Raw genomic sequence first — 24256 nt, forward strand, 5'->3', positions numbered from 1 at the left:
CCTAGCCAAATCCCATCAGCAAAAACTAGCGAGAAAACCTCATCATTTCTGTGAACTACCAAACCAAGATGCAGTTTGTGAAAGAAAATATCCCTCCTTTAAAATGGAAAATGAAATTGTCCGTGTTTCAAAGCCGCGCCGTCCGTCTGAAGCTCTCAACATGGCAGAAACAGTCGCGGTTGCATTTTAGTGGAAGTGATGGCGACAGAATGCAGAGACAAGAAAATCGCTGCCAGCACTTAAGAGCCACAACACTAACGCAGAGACTTTGACTGCAGGATGAAAGCTCTGACTCCGTTTCCTCTGAACCGCATTACAGAGTCCTCGCAGTGGAGTCATTTAAGGGACTGACAATCAGCACATTAATGTCAGATCAGGTGAAAACCTCTCAGACTGACGTCGAGACGTCACTGAAGCGACGTGCCGCTCTCAGCTCTGGCCGGTTCATCCACTCAGCTGCTGAGCTGTAATCACTCTGCTGCTGCTTCCTCTTTGCTGCTGCTGGACGGCGTGAGGGCCACCTGTGCTGACAGCGCTGGCAGCGGCTCAGCAAACCTCGGCCAGGAAGCGCATCAGCATTTCATCGCCGAACTTTGATTAAAACGCGTGCTTTTTCAACTTTTATTTCATGCTGTGACAGTCTGTGAGATCTTCATTTCACGGCTGCGAGATGCCGGAAAAAAACAATGAAGAGTCAGTTTGGCAGGTGAAATGTGAGGCCCGACAGCTGTTGACATAATTCTCAATATTTAAGCTTGAAGTTTAAAGAGTCGCAGTAACATCTGGGAGGTGATAAGTCATCTCATAGCTCAGACAGGCATAGTATTGTTTTATGAGCTTTGGGGTTCGTAAGGTCATGATAAACCTGGAAAAGTCATGGAATTTTCAATAAGCAATTTTTTAGGCCTGGAAAAGTTTTGGAAAACTAAGTTTTGAAAAAGTAGTGGAATTTCTTTTTTCACAAACCTGCATAATAACACATGATGTGTTCGAGAACAGTCGGAAAGTTGTAAATCCAACGATAATTTCTGTTCACACTGTTTATAGCTGTGATAAATGGTTCCCTTTTTTTTTTTTTTTTATAAAAAAGCTTTTTTGGCCATTAAAAAAAAAATTGGCATTTTTTTCATTTATATTATTTGTGGATTAGTTTTTTATTTAACTTTTGGGTGATTTTTAAAGAAATATGCCTTATGTTTTCTTTTTAAAAATGTGGGGATTTTTAAATAAAACGTGCCCTCTCAAGGCAAGTTTTCCTTAAAGACTATCAAAATTCTAAAATAAGATGAAAAATTGCCAAATAATAAAAGGGCCTAAATTATTTCAATGAAAAAAAGCCAAATGTTTCTTTAAATTGCCAAAAAAAAAAATTAAAGAAAAAAAAATTTTTATAACATACCTCCTGCGAGTTTAGAAGGCAATATTTCTTTACACATCAGCACCAAAATAAATAAAAAATACCGCCATTGATGGTTTATTCCCCTTCCCTAAAGCCAAAATAAAAAACATAGGTCCGTCCTCGGTACTTAAGAAATTATTTAATATGCCTGTCCCTTTTTGCACTTCCCCCTCCTCATTCATAAATAACGAACAGTCCCTAAGTTGTATTTAAATATTCAGTTCTAATCCTGTTCTGAATTAATTTAAATACACACACACACACACACACACATATATATACACTATAAATATTAATTTAAAAAAAAAATTAAAAATCTGTTACATTATAATAAAAAAAGACCTAATAAGGAGTACCGATGGTCGTTACAAAAGAATGTATGGTTTTTCAAATTTGCCTCTCAAAAATACCAAATATCATTTGCACTGTTTCTGTTATAGGAGATTTATTCTAGTTTGTACAGAGAGTTTGACCTTTTTTTCTCCAAGCATAAGTAAAATTGCACTTTACCTGTTTCTTTGTGTTTAAATTACTTTTGGCAAACAAACCGAACAGTATGTGTTCATGCACAGCCCATACGACACTGAAAACACAATATAATTCCTCATTCTGTGCAATAACAATGCTTTATGGTCATTTCCATATTTTTCCTTCATGGTGGCGAATGCAAAGGTTACACTGCAACACTTCCTCTGCGTACTGGGTTTTAATAAGGTCAGAGGAAGGTAATTACTATCATTTTTTTTTACGCATACAGCAGTGCGGTCTGTGGGATACCGCACAATGAGGAAGTAAAGCCATTACCAGCAGAACACAAGGGTTAAAGAGAAGAGGACATATTTTCCCTCATATCTATTTCATGCTTGTCAAAAACACTCATCCAGCTTGTTTCACTTCTCTGTTGAGCGCGGCGTCGGTTGAACCGAGATCCCACAGTGATTTCTCTGCAGCTCAATGTCAAATCAGGGAGGATTAACCACCATATTTACCCGAATTTAAGACGACCGCAATTATAAGATGATCCTCTGTTTTTGCACATTTGTTTATATAAAAGGATTTTTTTTTTTGAAGATCCAAAACATTTTACAAGATAGTCCTCATCCTTGACGTGTTTTTTTTTTTACCCTTGTAAACAAGAAACATTAAACATGCTGAGTGAATTTTATTCATTTATTTATTTTTCATAAATAATTTGCCCCAAGGGGCTCTGCAGTCTGTACAGCGTATGACACCCTCTGTTCTTCTCTGGATAAAAAACCCAAATACCTCTTCAAGTCGTTTAAAACAGAGCATAAATTTGTGTTGCTTGTCTCACTCGTGTCAGCTTCTTGGGAGTGTTCATCATTTCTTATTGGATATTTATTGGAGGTTTGATGGATGATTTTGTCAAGAAGAATAAGTTATCACTTCCAGGCATGAGAATGAAGGTTATCATGCAGCGGCCGTGTGTGTGTTTCAGCTAATCTCTCTCACTGTAGGTCAGGGACCTCTTGTGTTTGTCGTGACTCACAAAACCTGTTTTATTGAGTGTTTTATCCCGTCATTGGCTGCAGATGTGAAAAGGCATTTCTGGCAATCTGCTCGGCTAAAAAATGAGTCTTACCAGTCAGTTGCAGGACGTATTTTGGTCTTTGTTGCTGCTAAAAAACTGAGATCCACTGAAAAGTTTGGTCTCATTTTGAACCGGATTATCAAAAGATTATGATCCTCAACACAATATCATTAAATTCTGTTTTTTATCATCTCTGCCACCATCTTGACTAAGGCTGTGCGACTTGACAAAATACATCACCTGACGATAACAAATGTCTATAGTTTCATATTTTGCCAAATCATTTATTCGGTTTACGCCACCTGATAACGTTTTGCATTTGTCCACGTGGCCGAGGGAGCGTTTACACGATGCACGGCACCAGAACAGACAAAAAAAGTGATACTGAATGTGTGGACCAACACTGACTCAAAACACGGAGGAGCTCGTACCCAAAAGAGCAGCAAATTTTGTCGTTTTGGGTTTGAAAAGTCAGGCACAGAACTGGGGCGGATGAATATAACAATATACTTGATTTGTTGCAGCTTGTTTCATGTGTGATGTACAAAATGACTTTTTCTCGATCATCAGTATAAATTATGATGCTTTTTTTTCGTCATCGGTATGAGACTTGCTTCGGTGTTTCATTAACCCCTCTCTCTCCTACGGCTCTCTGCCTCTTTCAGACACACACACACAAAGCAGGGCTTTTGCAGAGCTCCAGACCGTGACCGTTACATTTTGCGACCATGAAGCAACACTATGGCTTGCAAATATGATTAATATATGAACTGGAGAGCTGTTGGTTTGTTTTCAGTCCGTAGTGGATGAATCCTCACACGGCGGTTACATTTTTAACTTTCTAACGCCAACAGCAGCAAAAAACATCAACACTTCCAGCCTGAGAGGAGCCGTAACTTTCAAAATAAAAGCACCATAGGTCTTGCTTTGATTTATTTAGTAATAACTATCCTAAATTTAACTTTACTGTAACAGTGCTTTATTTAACTTTATTTTAACAGTAGTTAATGCAACTATTACATGGCAGTATCTACCTTAATTGTAACTATAGTTCATTTAATAATTTTTTATTTTTCCAAATATGGAGATATGTATTGTGTATCACGATCTAGCCCAAAAATATTGTGACATTATTTTAAAGCCGTATTGCCCAGCCCTATAATCTGATTTTGCGAATATATTTGTGTTTAATTCTCAAATATAATTCAACATTTTTTAGTGTAGTTTTATGAGAAATCCCTTTTTTTAAATTTGACCTCTAAACATGTCTGTTCAAGTGATGTCGGCGACACATCAGCTTACTGAAAAACACCTGCTCTGCTTGTTTGAGACTCTTCCTCAGTCGAATGCCATTGGTCGATCATACCCAAAATCGAGGTCCTGCTAGTGTTTTCCCATTTTTTGGGGACTGCAGCTCAATGTCAAATCAATCACACCCCCAGAAACTGTGAATCTGAATGAGAGCCAGACTTTGTGTAATTAGGTTTGGAGACTTCTCGTCGAGAGGAAAATAAGTGGTCAGGGATGCTCAAAAACGCTCGATTATTGAGCACAGGAGCCGCTCGAGGCTGCTTCCTCCCCCCTTCTGTTGTGTTTTCATTACACAATTGGTTGTGCATCCCAGGATGAGTCTGTAACGTTGTTTAAGCACACGGACGAGGACGCAGTCGTCGGGGCTGATTACAGATGATGAATCACTTTACATAGCGAGCGATGGAGGCGCAGCAGTGGAGAGGTATTCAATCCAAAATAACCTTTTGTTTCACCTAAACAGGAGCAACAACAAAAAGGAAAACAGTGACTCCGGGCGAGAAGAGAGACGCAATCAGTCATCATAAATGAGCGGAGAAGTGAAAAGGCTAAAAAACTTTTTAGTTCCTCAGCAGTAAAACATTGCGGGCTTTGAAATCGTGGCGCGGTGTTGACAGCGTGGTGAAAAAGGCCCATCAGAGATTCCTCTGACTCAGACGACTACAGCGCGTTTGATGCGTCTCTGGCAGCCGTGACCCATTTCTGCACAGTAGCAGGGGTGATCAAAAATGTTAGAACAAATGTTATTGCTTTCTGCTGCTTCCCTGCGGTTTTCCAGGCTTCCTGAGTTTTGACTTCCTGCGAGAGGAAGCGTTCGCCCGTCCTACACAGCCATTACCAGTGTGTGTCGGTGCACCGCACGCAGGCAGAGTAATGCCTCGAGGATCCGCCGCTCCCCTCAAGTTAATGTAGTTAGACCACAATGGGATAATACTACACGACAAGTCTGCTTTGACAGTTTTACTCGGTAAAAGTGTGCAAACATTAGCAGTTAAAGTGCGTTTTGATATCGAAATTAAAAGTCTTCAGTGTGAAAATTGCCCCGCGTCTCAGATTTAAATACTTAAAATCGCAGAAAATGAAATAATGAAGCGTGGAAATCTCCAAAGCTGCAGATAAAATGTTTAAGAGCCAACAAAAGAGGGATTACATGCTCCTTCACTGGCTGAGGAAATTCTCTCAAGCTCCTCAGATGATGTCTGAAAGTCATCGAGCTGAAGGAAGACTGTTCATCAGAATTCATTAAAAAGTTGATCGTTTGTAGTTAACCCTTTAACGTCCTGCTCAGCCACTGGTAGAGCACATTTTGAGTCACTATTTTCATGAAAAACCTCAATGAGCTATTTTCACCATTCGGTTTAGGTTTGTTATGCTAAAAAAAATCCGCCAGCTTTGTTGTTAGTCTGCCTTTTCAGTTTATCTCCAACAGGAAGTAAATAACAAACAAAGTCACCGCAGACATGAGGGCTCTTTGTAGTGGGATTTTTTAAAGTTAGGCATATTTTACTACATGTAATAATTTTACTGAGCACATTTATGTAACTTTATACAAAGAATAAGAATCTAATATGGGTCAAATATTTTTTAAAAAACATGCTTTACCAAACTATTTGGCCTTTTATGGTAAAGGTAATGAAGCTTAACTAATGCGATTGAAATTAACTGTTTGCAAAAAAAAAAATAAACAGTCGTTAAATGGTGCACTTAACATAAAGATAAAAAAATAAATGTTAATGATAATCATAATATAAATATAGTTTTCTTTTCTAAGTAACAAGAAAATCACCTTAAATTATGTTATTATACCTGCCACCGCGCGGCCTCTCTGTGCGATTTTTTTAAGCCTCCACACATGCAAACATCCGTCTGACCACCCCGAAAAGCTTCAAGTCCAAAACAAAATGATTATTGAGTTCCCCCCGGAGCCGTTCAGCCCCGCAGCCCGACAAAGCTTCCCGAAAACTGCCTCTCTGTCTTTAGTTTGATCCCCACATTCATCCTCCGGATTGCGTCTCGCCGTCACCGTCTGCCCCAAATCCTTTTTCTCTGAAGGAAATACATAAACCAAAGAAAGCTGAGGTTCTCTGAAAATGCTGTTTCACTGAGGCTTTAACAAGTCTGCCATGATGTTTAAACATAATTTAACATGTCTGATTTACTGTCTGCACTTTCTCAGCTGTTGTGTCTGATTACATTATGCAACGTGTTTGACGGGCAGAGAGCGGCATCAGATGTTCCTGCTGATGATTTAACAGCTAAATTCTGCTCATAGGGATTTAAAAAAAGTGAATGATAATGTTACCTTGTGTTTTTATCAGCTCGGCCACAGTGAAGATTTAAATGCTTTACATGTCGTCCTGGTCCTTGACCTCTCGGTCGTTAGGACCGCAGACATTTTTCAAACAGATCAGCCTCACAGGGACTGGATCGTGTTGATTTGATTTGAAAAAAAAAAAGCAGCATAGTGAAAAAAAAATAGAATAAGACAGGCAGGCCTGACATATTTTGTATTTAATTTTTAATCATATTCGTTAAAAGAACATTGTGTAACATTTGTTGGAAGAACTCTTAGAACATTTTTCAAATAAAAAAATGTCCAGATGACATTTTTGATGGGGAACATGTGGAGACACGTGACAGTTTTTGGCACTTTATTGACTTTATTAGATCTCAGTTTGATTAAAGACTTAAGTTTGCCTTCAAAAGCAGCTCATGCAGCTTTTGGACAGCAGCTCCATACCGTCCTAAACTCTGACACTGTTGCAGCTGCACTGATCTAAGTAGTAATCACATCCCTGCTTGTCATATTTGGCCGCTGTGGCAGAATCGTTTTGAGGCCTGTGTCACACAGCAGGTGTCAGCAGTGTGTGAGCAGCACCGAAACTGCTGTGTTTTTTATTTCGGCGCCCATGTTATAAAGTTAGAGCGTGCACGCTGTCCGCCTGAGCATCGTCTCAGCAGCGTGTCAGCCGCGGCACAAAGAGAATCGGTGGCTCGCTGATTTTTTACGTGTTTGTCAATAAAAGACAAATGGAAAGTGAAAATGGTGTTTTGATGATTATATTGACTCTAAACCACCTTTTACTGCCACAGAGATGAGGAAATACGAATATGTCTGTTTAACTCAAACTCCCCTGCCTCCATTTCAAAATAAAAGCCCTCTGACAACATCTCTGTGGACAGAATCCCATTAGTTGTTGACACAAGGTATTTTATTTTGAAATATTTTCAGGACTGTGTTGTTAGCAATGCAGGAGCTTGCATGACTTCAAAAATGAGTGAAATTTGTGCTTATGAATGTAGAGATACAGAAGTCGCAGCAAAGCTGCAGCAACACTGCATGTGTGAACACCACAAGCATGAAACACGCTGCAGTTCAGCGAGGCTGCCGTCACGCACTGCTGACGTGCGCCGTGTGAAACGGTGGCAAAACTACTCGGTTTGTAGAAAATTGCAGATGTTGCTAAAACTAGCCGGCTTTCAGAGACAGAAACGCTGTCAGAAGATCGACAGCTGATGTTGTTTGTTGGTCTTGAACGCTGCTCTCCTGACTCAAGCTCCAGTTTCATGCCTCCGCGCCGACAGCAGCCAAGGCATCATGTTTTCTCAACATCGCCTCAAAGGAATTTCTTCAAATTTGACACAAACATTCACTTGGACACAGTGTTGAGCTGATTAGATTTTGGTGGTCATAGGTCAAAGGTTAAAGGTCACTAACCTCATCAGTCTCGTGATTGTAAACATGATATATCAAGAGCTCCTTTAGTGAATTTCTTCAAATTTGACACAAACATTCACTCTGACTTGACGATGAGCTGATTTGAATTTGGTGATCAAAGGTCAAGGTCACCGTGACCTTGCATCCGTGTCATTTTTTTTGTACACAATATCTGAAGACGGCCCTCAGATTTGGCACAAGCATTTGTTAGACTTAAAAGATGAACTGATTAGAATCTGGTAGTCAAAGGTCAAGGTCACCGTGACCTCAGACATGTTTTTAGCCATAACTCTCAAGAACCACCTTGAGACTGTGCTGTTTGTAGAGATCTTCTGTGTGTGAAGCGTCCATGTGTTCACAGACATGGATGGAAACTGTAAGTGCAACTTCAATGGTGCACGGAGGCAAACAGCCACATGGCGTTGTATATGCAGTCGTTTATTACCGTAACGTCATGGACGATGACCAAGCGGTTTATTTTGGTGCTGTGGGAGTGAGGCCAGGCTGGTTTGTTGGGGTATTTGGTTCAGGTTTCAGTGTGGAGGTACGGTGGTGTTTTAGGTATCAGTAAGTCCAGTAAGAATAAAAGATCCATGAGTTTCAAAAAGATCCAAACGCTCCCTTTTAGTAGACAAAAGCAGCTTTAGTGAGAAAATCTATCTGTTTCAGTACAATCAGTGTTTACAAAGATTTCACACTGAACCGTCATCCAGGACAAACTTAACAAATAAGACCAGTGAAGCGTGAATGTGACTCTGGCATTGTTTGTATTTGTTTGCATATAAATCTGATTTTAATGCAGAAACAAAAGCATTACATTCTGTCAGTTCAGTTTTTCAAATTATACAGCATCTCTCTCTTATACATTTTTATAACCTATTATAGGGACACTCAGCTGGCTTGGCTTGGGGGCCACGTAGACAAAATGACAAGAAACCGGGGGCCAGTCGCAGCGGCCCCTAATGTGTTTCTAGGATTTTTAGGACATTTATAAGATTTTAGGAAGTTTCAAGGATTTCAGGACATTTCTAGGATTTGTGGACGATCTAGGTTTTTCCAACATTTCTAGGATTTTTGGATGTTTCTGGGACTTTAGGACATTCGATAAATGTGAGGACATTTCCAGGATTTCAGGATGTTTGACAGATTTAAGGACATTTCCAGGATTTTAGTTCATTTCTTGGATTTTAGGGCATTTCTAGGATTTCCTGATGTTTTAAGGATTTTAAGGCAATTCTAGGATTTCAGGACATTTCCATGATTTTAAGACATTTCTAAGATTTTAGGACATTGGGGTCTTATCCTCCACTGGCACTTGTTTGTAAACGAGCTCTATTTTGATGCTGTTTTAAGCACTCTGCCACCTTATGTATACTTAACGTACAAAAACAATTCCTTATTTTCATTGTGAATTAAAAATGGTTGGGGGAGCACACAGCACTCTGTCAGGGGCCAGATTTGGCCCGTGGGCCGTAAGTTGAGTATTACTGCTGTAAGTAGACAAACAGAGCTGTAATGAGCAAATCTACCTGTTTCAGGACAATGTTTTAAAAGTTTCACACTGAACCGTCATCCAGGACTCACAAAATAAGAGCAGTGGAGTGTGAACGTTACTCTGTATCTGCATTAGTTTGCATATAAATCTGGTTTTAATGTTGAAACAAAAGCGTTAAGTTTTATCTGTGCAGCGTTTTCAAACTATACAGCATCTCTGTATTATAACATTTTTATAACTTATTATAACTTCTGCCATCTCCTGGTAAATTATTTACATGGGCCACCAGCAATATCCCTCTCCTTCTGTCTACCTTCGAGCTCCTCTGATACATAAATCATCTCCGTTTGAAACGATCATACATTTTTCAACGTATTTGGTTTCTCGTTAAACCCAAAGAGAGTGACGGCAGCCACAACGGCTCTTTAATGGACGTGTTTTTGAGGAGCTTTGTCTCTCTGCCTCCTGATGAAGTACACAATAAGCCTCTGCCGAGGTTTTCTTAACTCGCTGTTGAGTAGTTTCTGTGGTGGAGCCGGAAGGAGGCAAACCATAATGTACCGAGCTAGTATTAACTCATTCACCGTAAAGTGCCCGCCCGAGTCGACACATCCATCAACCTTTCTGGAGAGAGAGCGGAGAGAAAAAAAAGAAATAGAAAGAATCACAGAGAGTGAAAGAAGCTGAGATCAGGGCGGAAAGATCACACACACACACACACACACACACACACACACACACACACGCAGACACACACAGATACACACACACTTTTTGAAACTAATTCCATAAAGTCAAGTTTTAATGTCAGAAGGTTTTCTGTTGGTTTTTAAAGGTCACCGAAGCAAATTACTGAGAACCGTTGATTCGGTAATAAAGTGAACTTGACTTGTCACACTCACTGGGTTTGTTTCTTTCCCTCTAAACACACACATACAGAGCACACACACACACACACACACACACACACACACACACACACACACACACACAGACAGATGGAAATATTGTTCACTTGTAAGACACTCACACTCACACACAGCCTCAGGTGCTGAACATGTTGAATTTTGACGCTATTTTAGTCATTGAACATGATGGTCCCAGCTGTCAGAGGGCCTTCTGGGGACACACACACACGCACACACGCACACACGCACACACACACACACACACACACACACACACACACACACACACAGGTCTCAGTCCCAAAGCATCTGATCAAGTGTGTGTGTGTGTGAAGTCTTTCTTCAGTTTCAAAGTGATTAAAATATTCTCTGAATGAGCGCCGCACTCTTTTTTGTCTTTCTTGCATTTCTCGCTTTATTATTTCACACACAGGGGAAATTACAGGAATGTGGCAGTAAATGGTATCGATTCACACATTTGTCTGCGGGTAATGGACCTTTTTTTTATGAAGTCTTTTTCAGGTGATTTCTTTTCTCTTTTTCTCTGCAAAAGACCAAAAAAAAGTGACAACAAGACACACTGATATCAAGTCTACTGATTTATTTCCATTTTCAGAGTAATTTGTTTTTCTCGATGGATTTACTAGATCTATTATATTAGCAGGGATAATATCTGTGGATATGAGTCTGCTGAAATTATATTACACAAAAAAATGTAGCCAAATATTAGTTTAACGGGATCTCAAGACATTTCCTAGACAAACCCGAGGAAAACTGCTCTCTGCAGCAACTTAAAGCCATAATCAGGACTTTAAAGAACATATGTACAACAGCTTAATACTTAAGACGTGCACAAACTGGCTTGTTGTCTTTTGAAAACATAAGTAAAAGGCAATGAGCAGATTAAGAAGAAGTGACTCAAAAATGTGCAAAAAAGAACTTACCTGAAAATTAGAACAAAAGGGGGGAAAAGAAAATGCCAGATTAAAAAAAAGTCCAAAAAATTGATAACAATCATCTAAAAAATAATTGTAATATATGTATAATTTCTTTTTTTTTGTTGACCTTTTTTTGCCCCTTTTTCCTGTGTTTTCAAGAGAAAGCAAACCATTTTCCTCGGATTTTAAAGGTTTAAATACTTGTGAAGTTTTCTGAATGCAGCACAAGAAAAGTGATGTCGATCCAGGTTTTCAGAGGGTTAACAGGGACAAATGAGGTCATTTACTAGCTAAAATAGCATCAGAGTACATGATACAAAAACTGTGCCTCATTCAACTGAGGTGTCTCTACAAAAATACATCTAGTAACAGGTTATTTTCTTCTCTAATTTACACCGTTTTATCACAATAATAAATCGAACCTACGTTCGTAGAGAACATATGGTTTCAAGCCCCCTTATGTGCTGCAGAGCTACAGGCAGAGAGAACACGTCGCTGTACGTTTTTTCTCATTCGGAGCTGTAAGTAGAACAAGTTTCGTGTCGCTGCATCTTCATAAACGCCTCCAAAAAACAAAAGTTGCACGCATGTCACCCTGGGCACCGTAGTGTCACCATGGCGACATGCCCAATATAGTGGGGATCATCTGGGGGAGACGGCAGAGCGGGCAGGGCTGCATGTGTAATGCTGTAAACAGTGTGCGTGTGTGTGTGTGTGTGTGCGTGTGCGTGTGCGTGTGTGCGTGTGTGTGTGTGTGTGTGTGTGTGTGTGTGTGTGTGTGTGTGTGTGTGTGTGTGTGCAGGCTTCTGGGATCAATACCACCGACATGTTTCTACAGTGCTAGCCTGAAAATCTCAGCGAGGATAAAGATGACGATTCGCCCACAAAATGTGCTTCTTCTAGTCTAATTTTCATGCATATCTTTATTTGTTTTTGTTTTGTTTGTCATCGCCGCCCGCACCAGAATAATCTATAGTCACCGAGATGGGTAGGCGCTGCCAGTTATGCCCCAAAGCCATCGCAGCCAGATGTTCAACTTCACTAGAAGGGAGAGAAAACCGATGAGGAAAAAAAACATTGTGTTCCTAAGTGTGGGAGTTACTCTGCAGTTCCCTTATTGTCACTGCTGCCATTCAAATCTGGGAGCGTCCCTGGACGTTTTCTCGATTGTTAGAGGTTTTCTGCAGCATTTAATGACACAAAGTGAGAGAATTGGAACAAAGACGAAGGGTGGATCTGCACTTATTCACATGTGGCTTTGTCTTTAACCCTTAGCTTTAAAGGAAAAATCCACCCTGAGGGGCTGTTTAGATGGAAAAATACCGCTAGGAAGGAGCGCTTTGAACTTCCTGCATATGAATGAAAGGATACGAGTGAGTTTGTAAAGTGCAGAGATGGATTTTTGTCGCGTATGTGGAAAATCACCCGTCAGGCTGCAACAAGCAACCAATAAATGCCGACTGGGGGGGGGCAGCTCTGTGGCGAGCACCTGACAATCAAACCGTCACATCTTTTTCAGTGCTGCCTCTCTCAGGTACACGGCCCTGCTGAAGCGAGTCGCATCTCATGACGCGCCAAATCACTCTCTCCGCGTGTGTTTTTTGCCCTTTGTTTTTCCTTGCATGAAATGTAAAGTTACCCACAGTGTTTTGGGATATTTTTAGCGCTGCTGCGATAGAGCGAGGTGGCAGAAAATCAACAGTCTAAAACGTCAGGAGGAAAGGTCAGACGCTGGAGTCAGTCCCTCAGAACCAAAGAGCAAAGGCTTTATTTCAAACTTAACATTTTACTCTGACGTTCGACTCTCACTCCGGGAGAAATACACTTCAGAGGAGGCCGAGATACAATTTATACACTGATGACAACATCAGTGAGCCTGAATGCAGCAACATCCAGAGCTACAACTAACAGAGTTATGTATGACTTGCCCCATGGAGGTCAATCAAACTTTCACTTTAAAAGGCCAATTAAACTTTCCCAAGAGAAAATGTTTTCTAAAGATTTAACCCCTTTAAGCCTAAAAACATTGGCTGAATTTATTTTTTTAAAATGTGAAGACGGCAAAGAGCAATCTTAGAAGAAATGACCCCCAAATTACAAAAAATAGTGGGGAAAAAGTGCAAGAAAATTACATGAAAATCTAAAAATAAAATGAAATAAAATATTAAATAAATGAATTAAAACAACAAACGAATAAGTAATCAAGAAGAATACCTAAAAGTGCATTTATAATAATAATTTTAAATATATAATTAGAATAATTAGAAAATTTTGTTTTTTGGTATAGTTTTCCCTTGGCTTTTTTTTTTTTTTTTATTTAAAAACAAACAAATAATAATAATTTTACAAATCTACTAATTTCACACAATTAATGAAACATGTCTTGCCAAGCTTCTCATCGCCTTTTTCTTATGTTTTCAAAATAAAGCAAACAACTTGCTCAGGGTTCCAAAATTCAAATACTTGTGAAGGCGTCAAAACGCAGCACAAGAAAAGTGATGTCAATCCAGGTTTCAAAGGGTTAAAAAATAAACAAACCCAAGGAAATGACAAAAAAAGTGCTTAAAAATATATTATTTCCTGCAACATTATTTAAAATATGTTATTATAGTAATTCTAAATGTAGTTGTAATAAATTTACGTAGCTTTTATCTTTTCTTTTTTCTGTAGTTTTTTTAATATATTAATATCTTGCAATTTGTGGATCATTTCTCACCAAGTTGCTCATTGCTGTTTTTTCTCATGTTTTTTAAAGAAATCGCACCAATTAGCTCAGAGTTCAAAGGTTTAAATACTTGTTAAAAGGCGTCTGAGAGCAGCACAAGAAAAGTGTCGTTGCTCCGGGTCTTAAAGGGTTAACATTTATTTTTTCTTATTTTTCTGACGTCTTCCTGAAGCTATTTCTTACCAGAATCTTCAATTAATCTTCTCCAGCTGTAAGCAGCTTCTCAGTTTCCTTTATGCTTCGCATTGTGGAGCAATAATGTCCGTCAACGACGCACCAGAAACCCATTAGATTTAGCCTACATACTGACGTATACTTGATTTAATCACTTTATTAGTATGTAGAGAGGAATTAGGACACAGCAGTTTTGTGGTTTGAGTGTGCGTGGGTGCTGTTCAGTCACAAGATGATTATTTTATCTTTTTTAAAATGATGAGACGCTCAAATTTTACCCCTGTTATGCTTTTCCTGATTTTCTGTCATATGTGTAAAGCTACGATACTAAATGTGGCCAAAATTTTGAATAACGATGTATCATGTGAGCAAAAACTTCAGACTGTTCTGAATACTTTTCTGTCTGCGAGCTTTTTCTACTTTCACTTTCAATTTGCTCCAAGCTGCTGCTTGTGTTTGCGTTTCATACTTTACTACCCCAAACTTGGTTGCTGATGTTCATTTCTCCCAGATTTTGGATGATATTCCTGCTGGAACATGTCCAGTTGTGAAGGTTTTGGTTTATAAGTTTTTATTTGTATTTTCACGGTAGAAAGTGTCACTCTATTACTTTTATTCCCCTGGCTGAAATGACGATGCAGAGACGGCATGAGTGCTGTTAATGCAAAATAGACTTCCTGACTGAGGTTACCAAGTCAGAGGCCATGAACATAAGAAAAGAGGACTGAACAATGTGCACTTGTACCCCCAGAATTAGGATGAAATAAGTAAAAATTCTATGAAAATTTCCTTAAAAAAAAAAAAAAAAATCAAAAATATAAACAAGAAAGTGATCTCGAAAAAAAGCTCAAATAAATATATATTTATAATAATCTGTTTTCTGGACATTTTTCCTACTTGTTTTGGTTAATTTTCTAGTTATATTTTGTCTTCTTGTTCCAATTATTTTTCTTGTCATCTGTTACAAATGTTTGGGTTTTTTTTTTAAATTTTTTGCAATTTGCAGAACTGAGGTTGTATTTCTTTGTGAAATGTAGTTTGAGAAAACTGATATGGTTCCAGGTTTCAACGGGTTAATAACCTTAAGATTGAGAACAAAATGTAAATTTAAACAAGGAAAAAGAAAAGAAAATTCTGCATTTATTATCACGTATTGAAGGTACCTGAGGATGGATTCATCCTTTAAAGTCACAATCTGTAGTTTAAAACTTCCACCGTGCTTTAAAAAAAGTGAGCAAATCATCGGTTTAAAATGCAAAACAGCAGCACATCGACTCATTTCTGCTGAGGGAAACGAGCCCAGCTGTGTATCCCCACCGCGATTCCGCTGGCTGCACACCTGAGGCTCATTTCGAGCAGGATTGCGACTGATGAAGATAATTAGCCATCTTATTTTTCCTTTCTTTTTTTTAAAAAATTTCAGATGTGTGAATCAGTGATTTGGACGGGGCGATGAGGTTGCCGGAGGATTGGCTTTAAGAAAAACCGTCTGTTTGTTCCTGACGTTATCGCTCACATTTCCTCCTCGCTTTGAGCGGGCAGGTAATGACACATGCAGGCCGCTCTCACCCAGATGATAACTTTTATTTTGGTAAAGTTTCCAGATTTCTTTGCTTATAAAAAAAAATGTTCAGAACAACACCTGTAAGGGCAGAACTGCAGGATGAGGCGGCGGATACAGAGACGGGTGGTGGCTCTGCATGGGATGAAATGCCGTTGCTAATGGATACGGACCTGGAGTATCCAGTAAAGGGATTGGGGACGAGGAGTAGAAAGAGGGATGAATAGGAGGAGGTGGCGGGGGTGGCGGGGGAGCAGGAGGAGGATTAAGAGCGAGAGGAGAGAGGTGAGGGGAGAAAGAGGGGAGAAGAGGAGGGTATGAATGGACGGGGAGGTGCGACGGAGGCGGGAGGAGGGAGAGGTGATGCTGGATGATGGTGTGACGGAAGGAGAAGGAGGAAGAGGAGGAGAGGGAAGGCTGGAGGAGGAGAGGAGCGTGGAGGGGGATGCACTGTGGGGGGAGCGCGTGAGGAAAACAAGGCCTCTTCTCTGCGTAGAAATCTATCTCCTTCCTCCTGTCCTCCCTTTCCTTCTCCTTCCTCCTCACCCACTCCTTCTCCCACTCCTCCTGCTTCTCCTTCACCCTCTTCCTCTCCATCTGTCTCTCCTCCTCCTCCTTCCTCTCCCTCTCTCTCCGCTCCATGTCAGTTTCATTATCGGCGACATTAGCACAGTGATTACAATCAGCGTCATGATTGCCGTTCAGATAATCACACTGACCACCATCAATATCATCTCTGTGATCAATGCGGCTGCAGGTTTCGTGATCAATCGTCGAGTTTTTGAGTTGACGCCGAGGTTCGTTTTCTTCCTCCTCGCCGAGCCCACTTTTGTTATTTGCACGGCTGTAATCACAATTGCGATAACATGCGTCACTGGTTTTACAGTCAGAGCCGTCATTACAGTCTGAGCTCTGACTCTGAGCTGCAGTCTGCACACAAAAATCTGCCGTTTTCTCGCTCCGTGTTTCTTCACATTGACAGTGGTCGGTGTCATTGGTGCTACAGGTATAAGAGTCCGAAGGTGCGTCCAGAAGTTTGTCACACCTTTGAGACGTGCAAAGTTTGTCATCAAGAGAATCTTTTGTCTCACCGCAGCTCAGATTGTGTTTATCATAAGGATTGTCGTCGTGTTTTTCATGCTCGTTGCACTTTTTGTCACACTCACACGGTGTTTTACAGGAGTGACAGTCACTGAGAGGCTCCTCGGTCCAGCACTTCCGCTTTCCGGCGCCTCCGGAGGCATCAGATCGACTGCCGTCATCATTACTGTCATCACAGCGGCAGCTCAGTTTGTCATTGTTGCAGCTAAATGTTCCCTCGCTGTGATTTGTTTCATGACACAGAGGGTGTTTTGTCCTGCAGAGGAAGTTTTTCTCTGTCCTGTCGCCCTCTGGACTGTCCACAAGTGTCCCCGTCTTGTTGCTGTCAACGCAAGCTGCACTTTCCCGTCTCAAAATACAGATCCTCGCCTGCCTTCTCCCTCTTCTCCGTTTCTTCCTCGGTGTTTCCCCGGCCTCCGGCAATTCCGCCTTCCTCTTGTCGGCTGCTCTCTTCGACTTCACTTCCTTTGAAATTGCATCGGTGGGGAGGGTCACGTCTTCGCAGGCTGATCTGATCTTCGCTTGTGTTTCCGAGCAGCGTGGGGCCGGGCCCGACATGGGGCGGCTGTGTCCTGCAGGTATTGTTTGTCTTTGACTGCACGCTGTTTCTCTAAAAGGAGCGGGGACAAGGCTAATCGCCGGATCACACGCTGTTTCCCCATGAGGTGCGGGAACAAGACAAATTTCTGGCCCGCGTGCTGCTTCTCGACATGGAAAAGAAGCGCTGCTAATCACTAGGTTGCACACGTTTTCTTTCTCTCTTATCTCCGTCTTCGTCAGATTCCTTCGCTCCTCGTCTCCGTGCCCTTCCTGCTCCCCTGCTCTGGTATTTCTGTGCATCTCCCCCGTCTCTCTGTCATTCTGAGCGGGGTCGGGCGTAATTGCAGGACAGCATGGCGTCTCTATAACAGACCCGGGGACGGGTCTAATCACTGCGTTACATGCGGCACCCCGACAGAGGAGCTTTCTGAGCCCCGGGCCCCACCCGGAGGCTGATTGCTGGGATTGATGCTGGCTGGCCTCCCTTTTCACCTGCAGACACAGCTGGTTACACCGATTACACCGATTCACGGGAAGATTACTTAATAGCTCTCCTCTCTTCTCGTCATTTCTACCTGCCCTCTCCCGCTCCGTCTGATCTCCTCTTATCCTCCTTTCTTCCCCCCTCATCCTCTTTTCTCTCCCTCCTACCAGCCGATGCGCCGCAAGATTACTTAATAGCTCTTTTTCTCTCCGCTCCTCTTTTTCGGTGCCCTCTCTTTTCAACCTCTCGTCTCCTCTCCCTTCAAACATCTGATTCTCAGAAACGCCGCCTATTATCCTCCTCCCCCTCTCGGAGTCTTTTCTATCTTCTCCTCTTTTCCTCCTCCCCCTCTTCCTCATTCCTCTCCTCACCCCTCCTCTCCTCCTCCTACGCCTCCTCCTCCTGCCTGTTTGTTGAAGGCCGAGCGACGGCGCAAGGTGGCATTCTGCGGAAACAAATTTTAAAGCGCTTTCATCACGGCAGTCGCAGCGGTCTGGAACTGCGTTGCCGGCGCTACAATGGGCTACAGGTTCTATAGGATTTCCTGCCTGTCCCCCTTCATCCTCCTCTTCCCTTTCATCTATCTTCACCTCCCTTCCTCCCTCCATACCCTCCTCCTGCCTCTGTTGGCAGTCGGGTTGTTTGATCACAGGCGGCTTTATTCTCTCCAGCCCGACTTTCTTCTCCTCGCCCCCTTCCTTAGCCCGGTTATGAGCTCTGAAGTCGTACAGTAGAGGGTTGATGCTGAAAGAGATGGAGGGCGACGTTTTGGTGTAGCTGACCATCTCCGACGGCCAGAGGAGAACCCGGCTGCCGTCTCGGCTCAACACGCGACAAAACGGCTCTTTGGGACGATTTAGCGGCACGGATTCTTTAGGACAGGATTCTTTGGGCTGAGTTCGGATTGAAGACTCTTTGGTCTCGTTTAAAACGTCCGGTTTTTGATTTGTAGCGGGGCAGAGCAGATCTTTCAACTCTTGGGTGACGCGCTCTGCATCGTCTGCATCCTCACTGTCCCTGCGTACTGAATCTTTCACCACGGCTGTGTCAGAAATCTGTCCCGGTGTCTCGCTGTTTAAATAAAGATGAGCACTGGTCCCAGTTTCAGCGCCGACTTGGGCTCTGGTCCCATTGTCATTACATAAGGAGAGCTGGGCTCCATTCCCACTGATAACAGAGTCCTCAACTCCGATCACATTGCGATTACATAAAGGAACCTGGGCTCCGGTCCCAGAGAGTCCTCCAGGTCCCGTCTCGGTAGACATATTGGCTTCACCCTCAGGGTGCTGGATTGCAGTTTTCGTGTCCACACTGCACTGGTTTCCAGTGTCCCAGTGACTCACACCAACACTGTCCATGTCTGCAGATAGGCGAGATTTGAGCTGCTGATCTGAGACTTTCTCCCCCAGATCTTTGGCTCTTTCTTGAGCTGCCACGCCATCTTGTTTCAAGCCTCGCCCGGCTTGGATGAAGACGGCAGCTGATTGGTGGAGGAGGACGCAGCTTCTTTTGGGCAGCGAGAAGGACACAGGGCGGACTCTGCTGCGGACGGACTGGACACCTTGTCCGCACATTGCTCTGCTCTCGTTGATGCTGATTTGAGAAGTAACGGCAGATGCAGTGGCGTCAGAGTTTTTGTTGAAAATAGTGGTGTCCGTAGCAGTTGTCGGGATGTTATTGGGAGTAATGGCGTTGCTTAAATAATTATGAGCCCAGGAGATCTTGTTAAAGTGGCTGCTTTTGGTCAAAGTGATATTTTCGCTGTCAGTGTTTGTGGCGCTTGCGTCATTGTAGTCCGTTTGGGTTTTGCTGAGGATGCAGGATTCAGCCGCTGCGGTTGTCATAGAGCTGTTGGCGTCCGTCGGGTCGTACGCCCACTGCGTGTCGCTCAGGAGTCTGGTTTCCAGAGCAGGGTCCAGAGGAAGGAAGGGCTCCACCAGGGACGTTTGAGGCTCTGGATGGAGCGGAGAGCAGAAAGGATTAGAGCAGCTGACACCGGTTACATTTACATGCAAAACATAACAGGATTATGTGGCTAACCTGACTATAAAGAAAGGAGTAGGAAGGGATACACCAAGAAGAATAGCGTTCATTTTTAAGACTTCCCATACAGTAAGCTCCTTATGCATTTATTCAGCATCCTGGCTCCTCACCATTACTCTTTTGTTGCTTTTAACACATCTCTATGTGATTAATGGGTGTAGGATGGACTTAAGAAAAAACATAAGCACAGAGATGAATGTGTGGCTCACTTAGAAATGAGAAAAAATAAGATTAAGGGTTTTATTCCAACATGTAATTTCCGATTTTTTCCATCTTTGGAGCACAAGATGCTGCCAGACATTCATCTGTCTATACATCAGCGCGGCAGATGATTCACGCAAATAATTTCTTCAGTGAAGGTTTTTAAGATGACTCATAACTTTAGAAGTAATCCATAATGTGCCTTCCACTCACACCAGAAACACCTTCAGTAAAACATTCGAGTTTTAGAGGGGAAGCCTTCAAAAGAATTATTTCTCTCCCGACGCTGAGAGTGAAAATACATTTAGCACTCACAGGGTCGGCTTTAAATGCAGTTGTCGAACTTTTCCATCGGTTACAAGTTTCAGATGAGAAAAGAAAACTTTAGTGGATATGCACCTGATGTACTTTCAGGGTGACAATTGATTGTCTCTTTGAAACCACAGGGAAGCCACTGCCAGATGTTCATGCTCATGCTCTCTTTACTTTTAAAATATGAATTTTGCACCCTAAAATCCAGTTTAGATGGACTGATGGGAGCTGATATCACCTGCTGATTCAGAACAAATTCAGTCTGAATGACACATTTAACTGGAAAATGTTACTCCAGACTCATTCCTAATGTTCAGTTTTTGTTGAGAGAGTTTGAGAAAGTCGTTGATTCAACTTCATGGTCGTTTTGAAAGTTTTAGTTTGTGTTGCTGTTGAATTTTTTCACATCTGAAGCTTAGTGAATGAGCAGCAGTGACCGACTGAAAGTGTAAAACTTTCAGTCAATAAAAGTTAAACTGGATTTATACAAAGCAGGAAAGGAAGTCATTAACCTGGGATGAATCTGCAGCTACGCTCATTTTAGCAGCTTTTTATCAGTGATACCAAGTCATTGTTTTGCAGGACAGAAGTAAGTCTTTGCGTTTAAGTCTCAGGTCAAGACAGACGAGTCCCAAGTCCTAAACTTTGAGTTTTGAGTCTTAATCGTCTTAGTCTTAGTCATAATTTACTCTTTAACAAATGCAATGCCATTCTAATAACACAGTAATAATTTACATTTAAAAGACCATGAATGCTTTTTAAAAGTTGTATTCATTTTTTGACAAATTTTAAACAAACTGTCATATCGACATGCACTTTTTGCATACAGCAACTATCTGGCTCGTCAGATATTTTCAAGTCAAAAGGCCCAAGTTCAAGAGAAGTCATGAGTCACTGATGTTAAAGTCCAAGTTGAGTTTGAAGTCTTTTCATTTTGTCAAGTCTAAAGTCATCAAATATATGACCCGAGTCTGACTCAAGTCCAAGTCATGTGATTCCAGTCCATATTTTCGTTTTTTGTACAGTCCACTCCTGTCTTGTGTCTACGTCTCTTTGACACAGTTTAAACTTCACCAGAGCTGCGTGGTTATATAATTTTGGGTGGCGTGACTTCATTAATACGATCCGATCCTTTATTCTCTAACTCTATATTCACTCAAAGGTCAGCGCCGTCAGGACGCTTTGCAGCTGCTCGGCGGCAGAAATCTGTGCAACAAAGTTCACCAAAGTTATTGAGATCAATTGTTTTTGGCCTGACGTTGTTCTGCTGTGACCGAGGCCCCGCAGCAATTCATCATCGAGTGTTTAATTGCCCGCTGCATGTTCCACTTGTTATGTTGTGCATGACTTCTTCCCTAAACCGTTACCTCTGATCCAATTTTACATCCTCTACAAACATTACACAGCCGCTGCTGTCGATGAAGATATTTCAGCGTCATTTCTGCAGCAGACCGCTTTATCCGGAGTGACGTCTCCATCACCAAAAACCAAACACACACTCGTAAGGTATTCAGGCGGCTGAGTTCAGGACTTTAAATGAAGAAAAGAGCTCTTACTTGATCCCAGAGCGGAGCTGCTGGTACGGATGTCGTCCCAGTTCTGCACAAAGTCCGGTCCGGACTGGTCCGCTGGTTCGACCGCCACCGTGGTGGACCGGAACATGGGACCAGAACCTGGAGCGCTGAGGAGAGGAGAGGAGACAAGTGATCAGAATAAGAGGAGAGTAAAGGAGAAAAGGATGAGTGGAGAGGAGGGAGGAGGGGAGAGGGTGAAAGGAAAGAAGTGAAAAAATGAGGAAAGGATGAAAGTAAAGAGGAGAGGAGGACAACAGAAAAGGGGGGATAAAAGGAGACAAATGATATGAAAAGGATGATGATGAGAGGAGGACACAAGGAGACAAGTGACGAGAATGAGAGGAGAGTAAAGGAGAAAAAGATGAGTGGAGAGGAGGGAGGAGGGGAGAAGGTGAAAGGAAAGAAGTGAAAAAAATGAGGAAATAGTGGAAGAAAAGGATGATTATGAGAGAATGATTGTAAAGAAAGGAGGAGAGGACAAAAAAGGAGGATGAGGAGAGAAGGACACAAGGAGACAAGTGAAAGAATGAGAGGAGAATAAAGGAGAAAAGGATGAGTGGAAAGGAGGAATGAAAGGAGAGGGAAAGTGAAAAGACGAGAAAAGGACAAAAGAAAAGAGAAAAGGATAATAAATGAAAAGGGGAGCAAAGGATGAGTGGAATGGAAGGATGGAGAAGAGAGAAGAAGAGGAAGAAAGGAATAAAGAGGAGAGGAGAGAACAAGGTGAGGGGAGAGGAGACGACAAAAAGAAAGGCGAATATAAGAGAAGACAAAAAGAGAAGAAAGGATTAAAAGTAAAGAGAGGAAAACGTGAAAAAGGAAAGGAAAGGATGGATGAGATAAAATGATAGAGGATGAAATGAAAGGGAAGAGGAGAGAAGTTGATGAGAGAAAAGGATGAAAGAAAAAGGAGAGCAGAGGATGAACAGGAACAAATAAAAACAGGAGGAGAGGAGGGGAGAGTGAAAGTAAAGGGGAGAGGAGGAGGAAGAGGAGGAGGAGATGGAGAAGAACAGAAGAGGAGGAAAGGAATATAGAGGAGAAAATAAGGACAAAGGAGAAGAAAAGCAGAGGAGAATAAAGAGATGGAGTAAAGGAGAAGGAGAGGACAAGGTGAAAAGGAGGAAGGGAAGAGAGGTGAGGAGGGAAGGAGAGAAAAGGACGAGAGCAAAAAGCAGAAGTGGTGGACGACACAAAGAAAAGAGGAGCAGAGGAGAGGATTAAAAGTGAAGACATGAAGAGAGGAGGAAAGTAAGACAACGAGAGGAAACGAGGAGACAAGCGATGAGGACGGCGAGAGGAGCTGAAATCCAGCTGAAAATCAATTTGCTGCTGCCTCTCGTCTCCCTCCCTTTGAGCCAGCAGCCAAACTGCATTGTTGCAGATCTGAAAATGGCAGTGACAGCCGATACCGAAACACGACTTTTCTGAGCAGCGAGTGGGCTCAGCCGCACGACGTGATTGGCCAGAAACACTTTAAAGCCACGCTGATTATCCCCATTAAGCACAGCAGGAAGAATTTGATTGGTTGCCGTGCCAACGCTGGTTGTAACCAGAGAGCGAGGGCTTTTTTCTGTTTTATTTTTACTCGTGTGCAACACTGTGATACAAACACGTCAGTACATTAAGTGTATTTAAATATATGGAGGCCTACATTTGGCTCAGCGGTCAGCGGCAACATTTAAATTCCAACTTTCATGCACAGGATTTAGAAGTCGTGTTTGATCGTGTCTTCGGGGACTATTTTCTGGCGCAGGCTTCCGTTCTGTTTTCGCGTGGGCGTCCTCAGGTTGTGACTCGCAGCTCTGAGCTTCAAATTTTGCATTCACGCGCAATCGTATATGTATTTTGAGAAACCAAATTCCAACTTTGGTCGCCTGCCAGATGAACTCTCTCATCATCATCATGGAGTTTTCAGCGAGAAGCAGCCAAATCCACATCATGTGTTTGCAGACCTCCGTGTGTGGTTATCGTTTGTCTTGCAGGGTTTTTTATTTTTTTGAAACAGCACGTGAGAGCGACTCTGTTTGGCAGCCCACCTAAAAAAAGTCCCAGATGTTGGAGCTTCCTACCAACACAGAAACTACACAGATATGCTCCAGAGATGTGCAGAGTTTTGAGTAACTGTTAAAATAACTTTGACAAACATAAACACAGCAGTAATGGATCATAATTCACTGCAGTTAAACAACAAGGACATAAACAAATTTAACCCTTAGG

At 42.0% G+C, this 24256-nt stretch overlaps 1 protein-coding gene and 1 long non-coding RNA gene across 2 annotated transcripts in view; one reads left to right on the plus strand and one right to left on the minus strand.

Annotated features, from left to right (window-relative positions):
• Nucleotides 1-24256, plus strand: part of LOC148187626 (uncharacterized) — a 151152-nt gene that overhangs the window by 59159 nt on the left and 67737 nt on the right. The gene's annotated exons all lie outside the window — the stretch shown is intronic.
• Nucleotides 10970-24256, minus strand: part of LOC121954818 (uncharacterized) — an 81959-nt gene continuing 68672 nt past the window's right edge. The window contains exons 4-5 of the mRNA XM_088086610.1: nt 22019-22143; nt 10970-19860 (exon numbers count right to left, since the gene is read on the minus strand). Coding sequence (XP_087942736.1) covers nt 15851-19860; nt 22019-22143 — 4135 coding nt within the window. The 3' untranslated portion in view covers nt 10970-15850. The remainder of the gene's footprint in view (nt 19861-22018; nt 22144-24256) is intronic.

This window comes from Plectropomus leopardus, chromosome 13 (genome assembly GCF_026936395.1).
Source record: "Plectropomus leopardus strain MGB_pleo_1.0 chromosome 13, ASM2693639v1, whole genome shotgun sequence".
Classification (NCBI taxonomy): Eukaryota; Metazoa; Chordata; class Actinopteri; order Perciformes; family Serranidae; genus Plectropomus; species Plectropomus leopardus.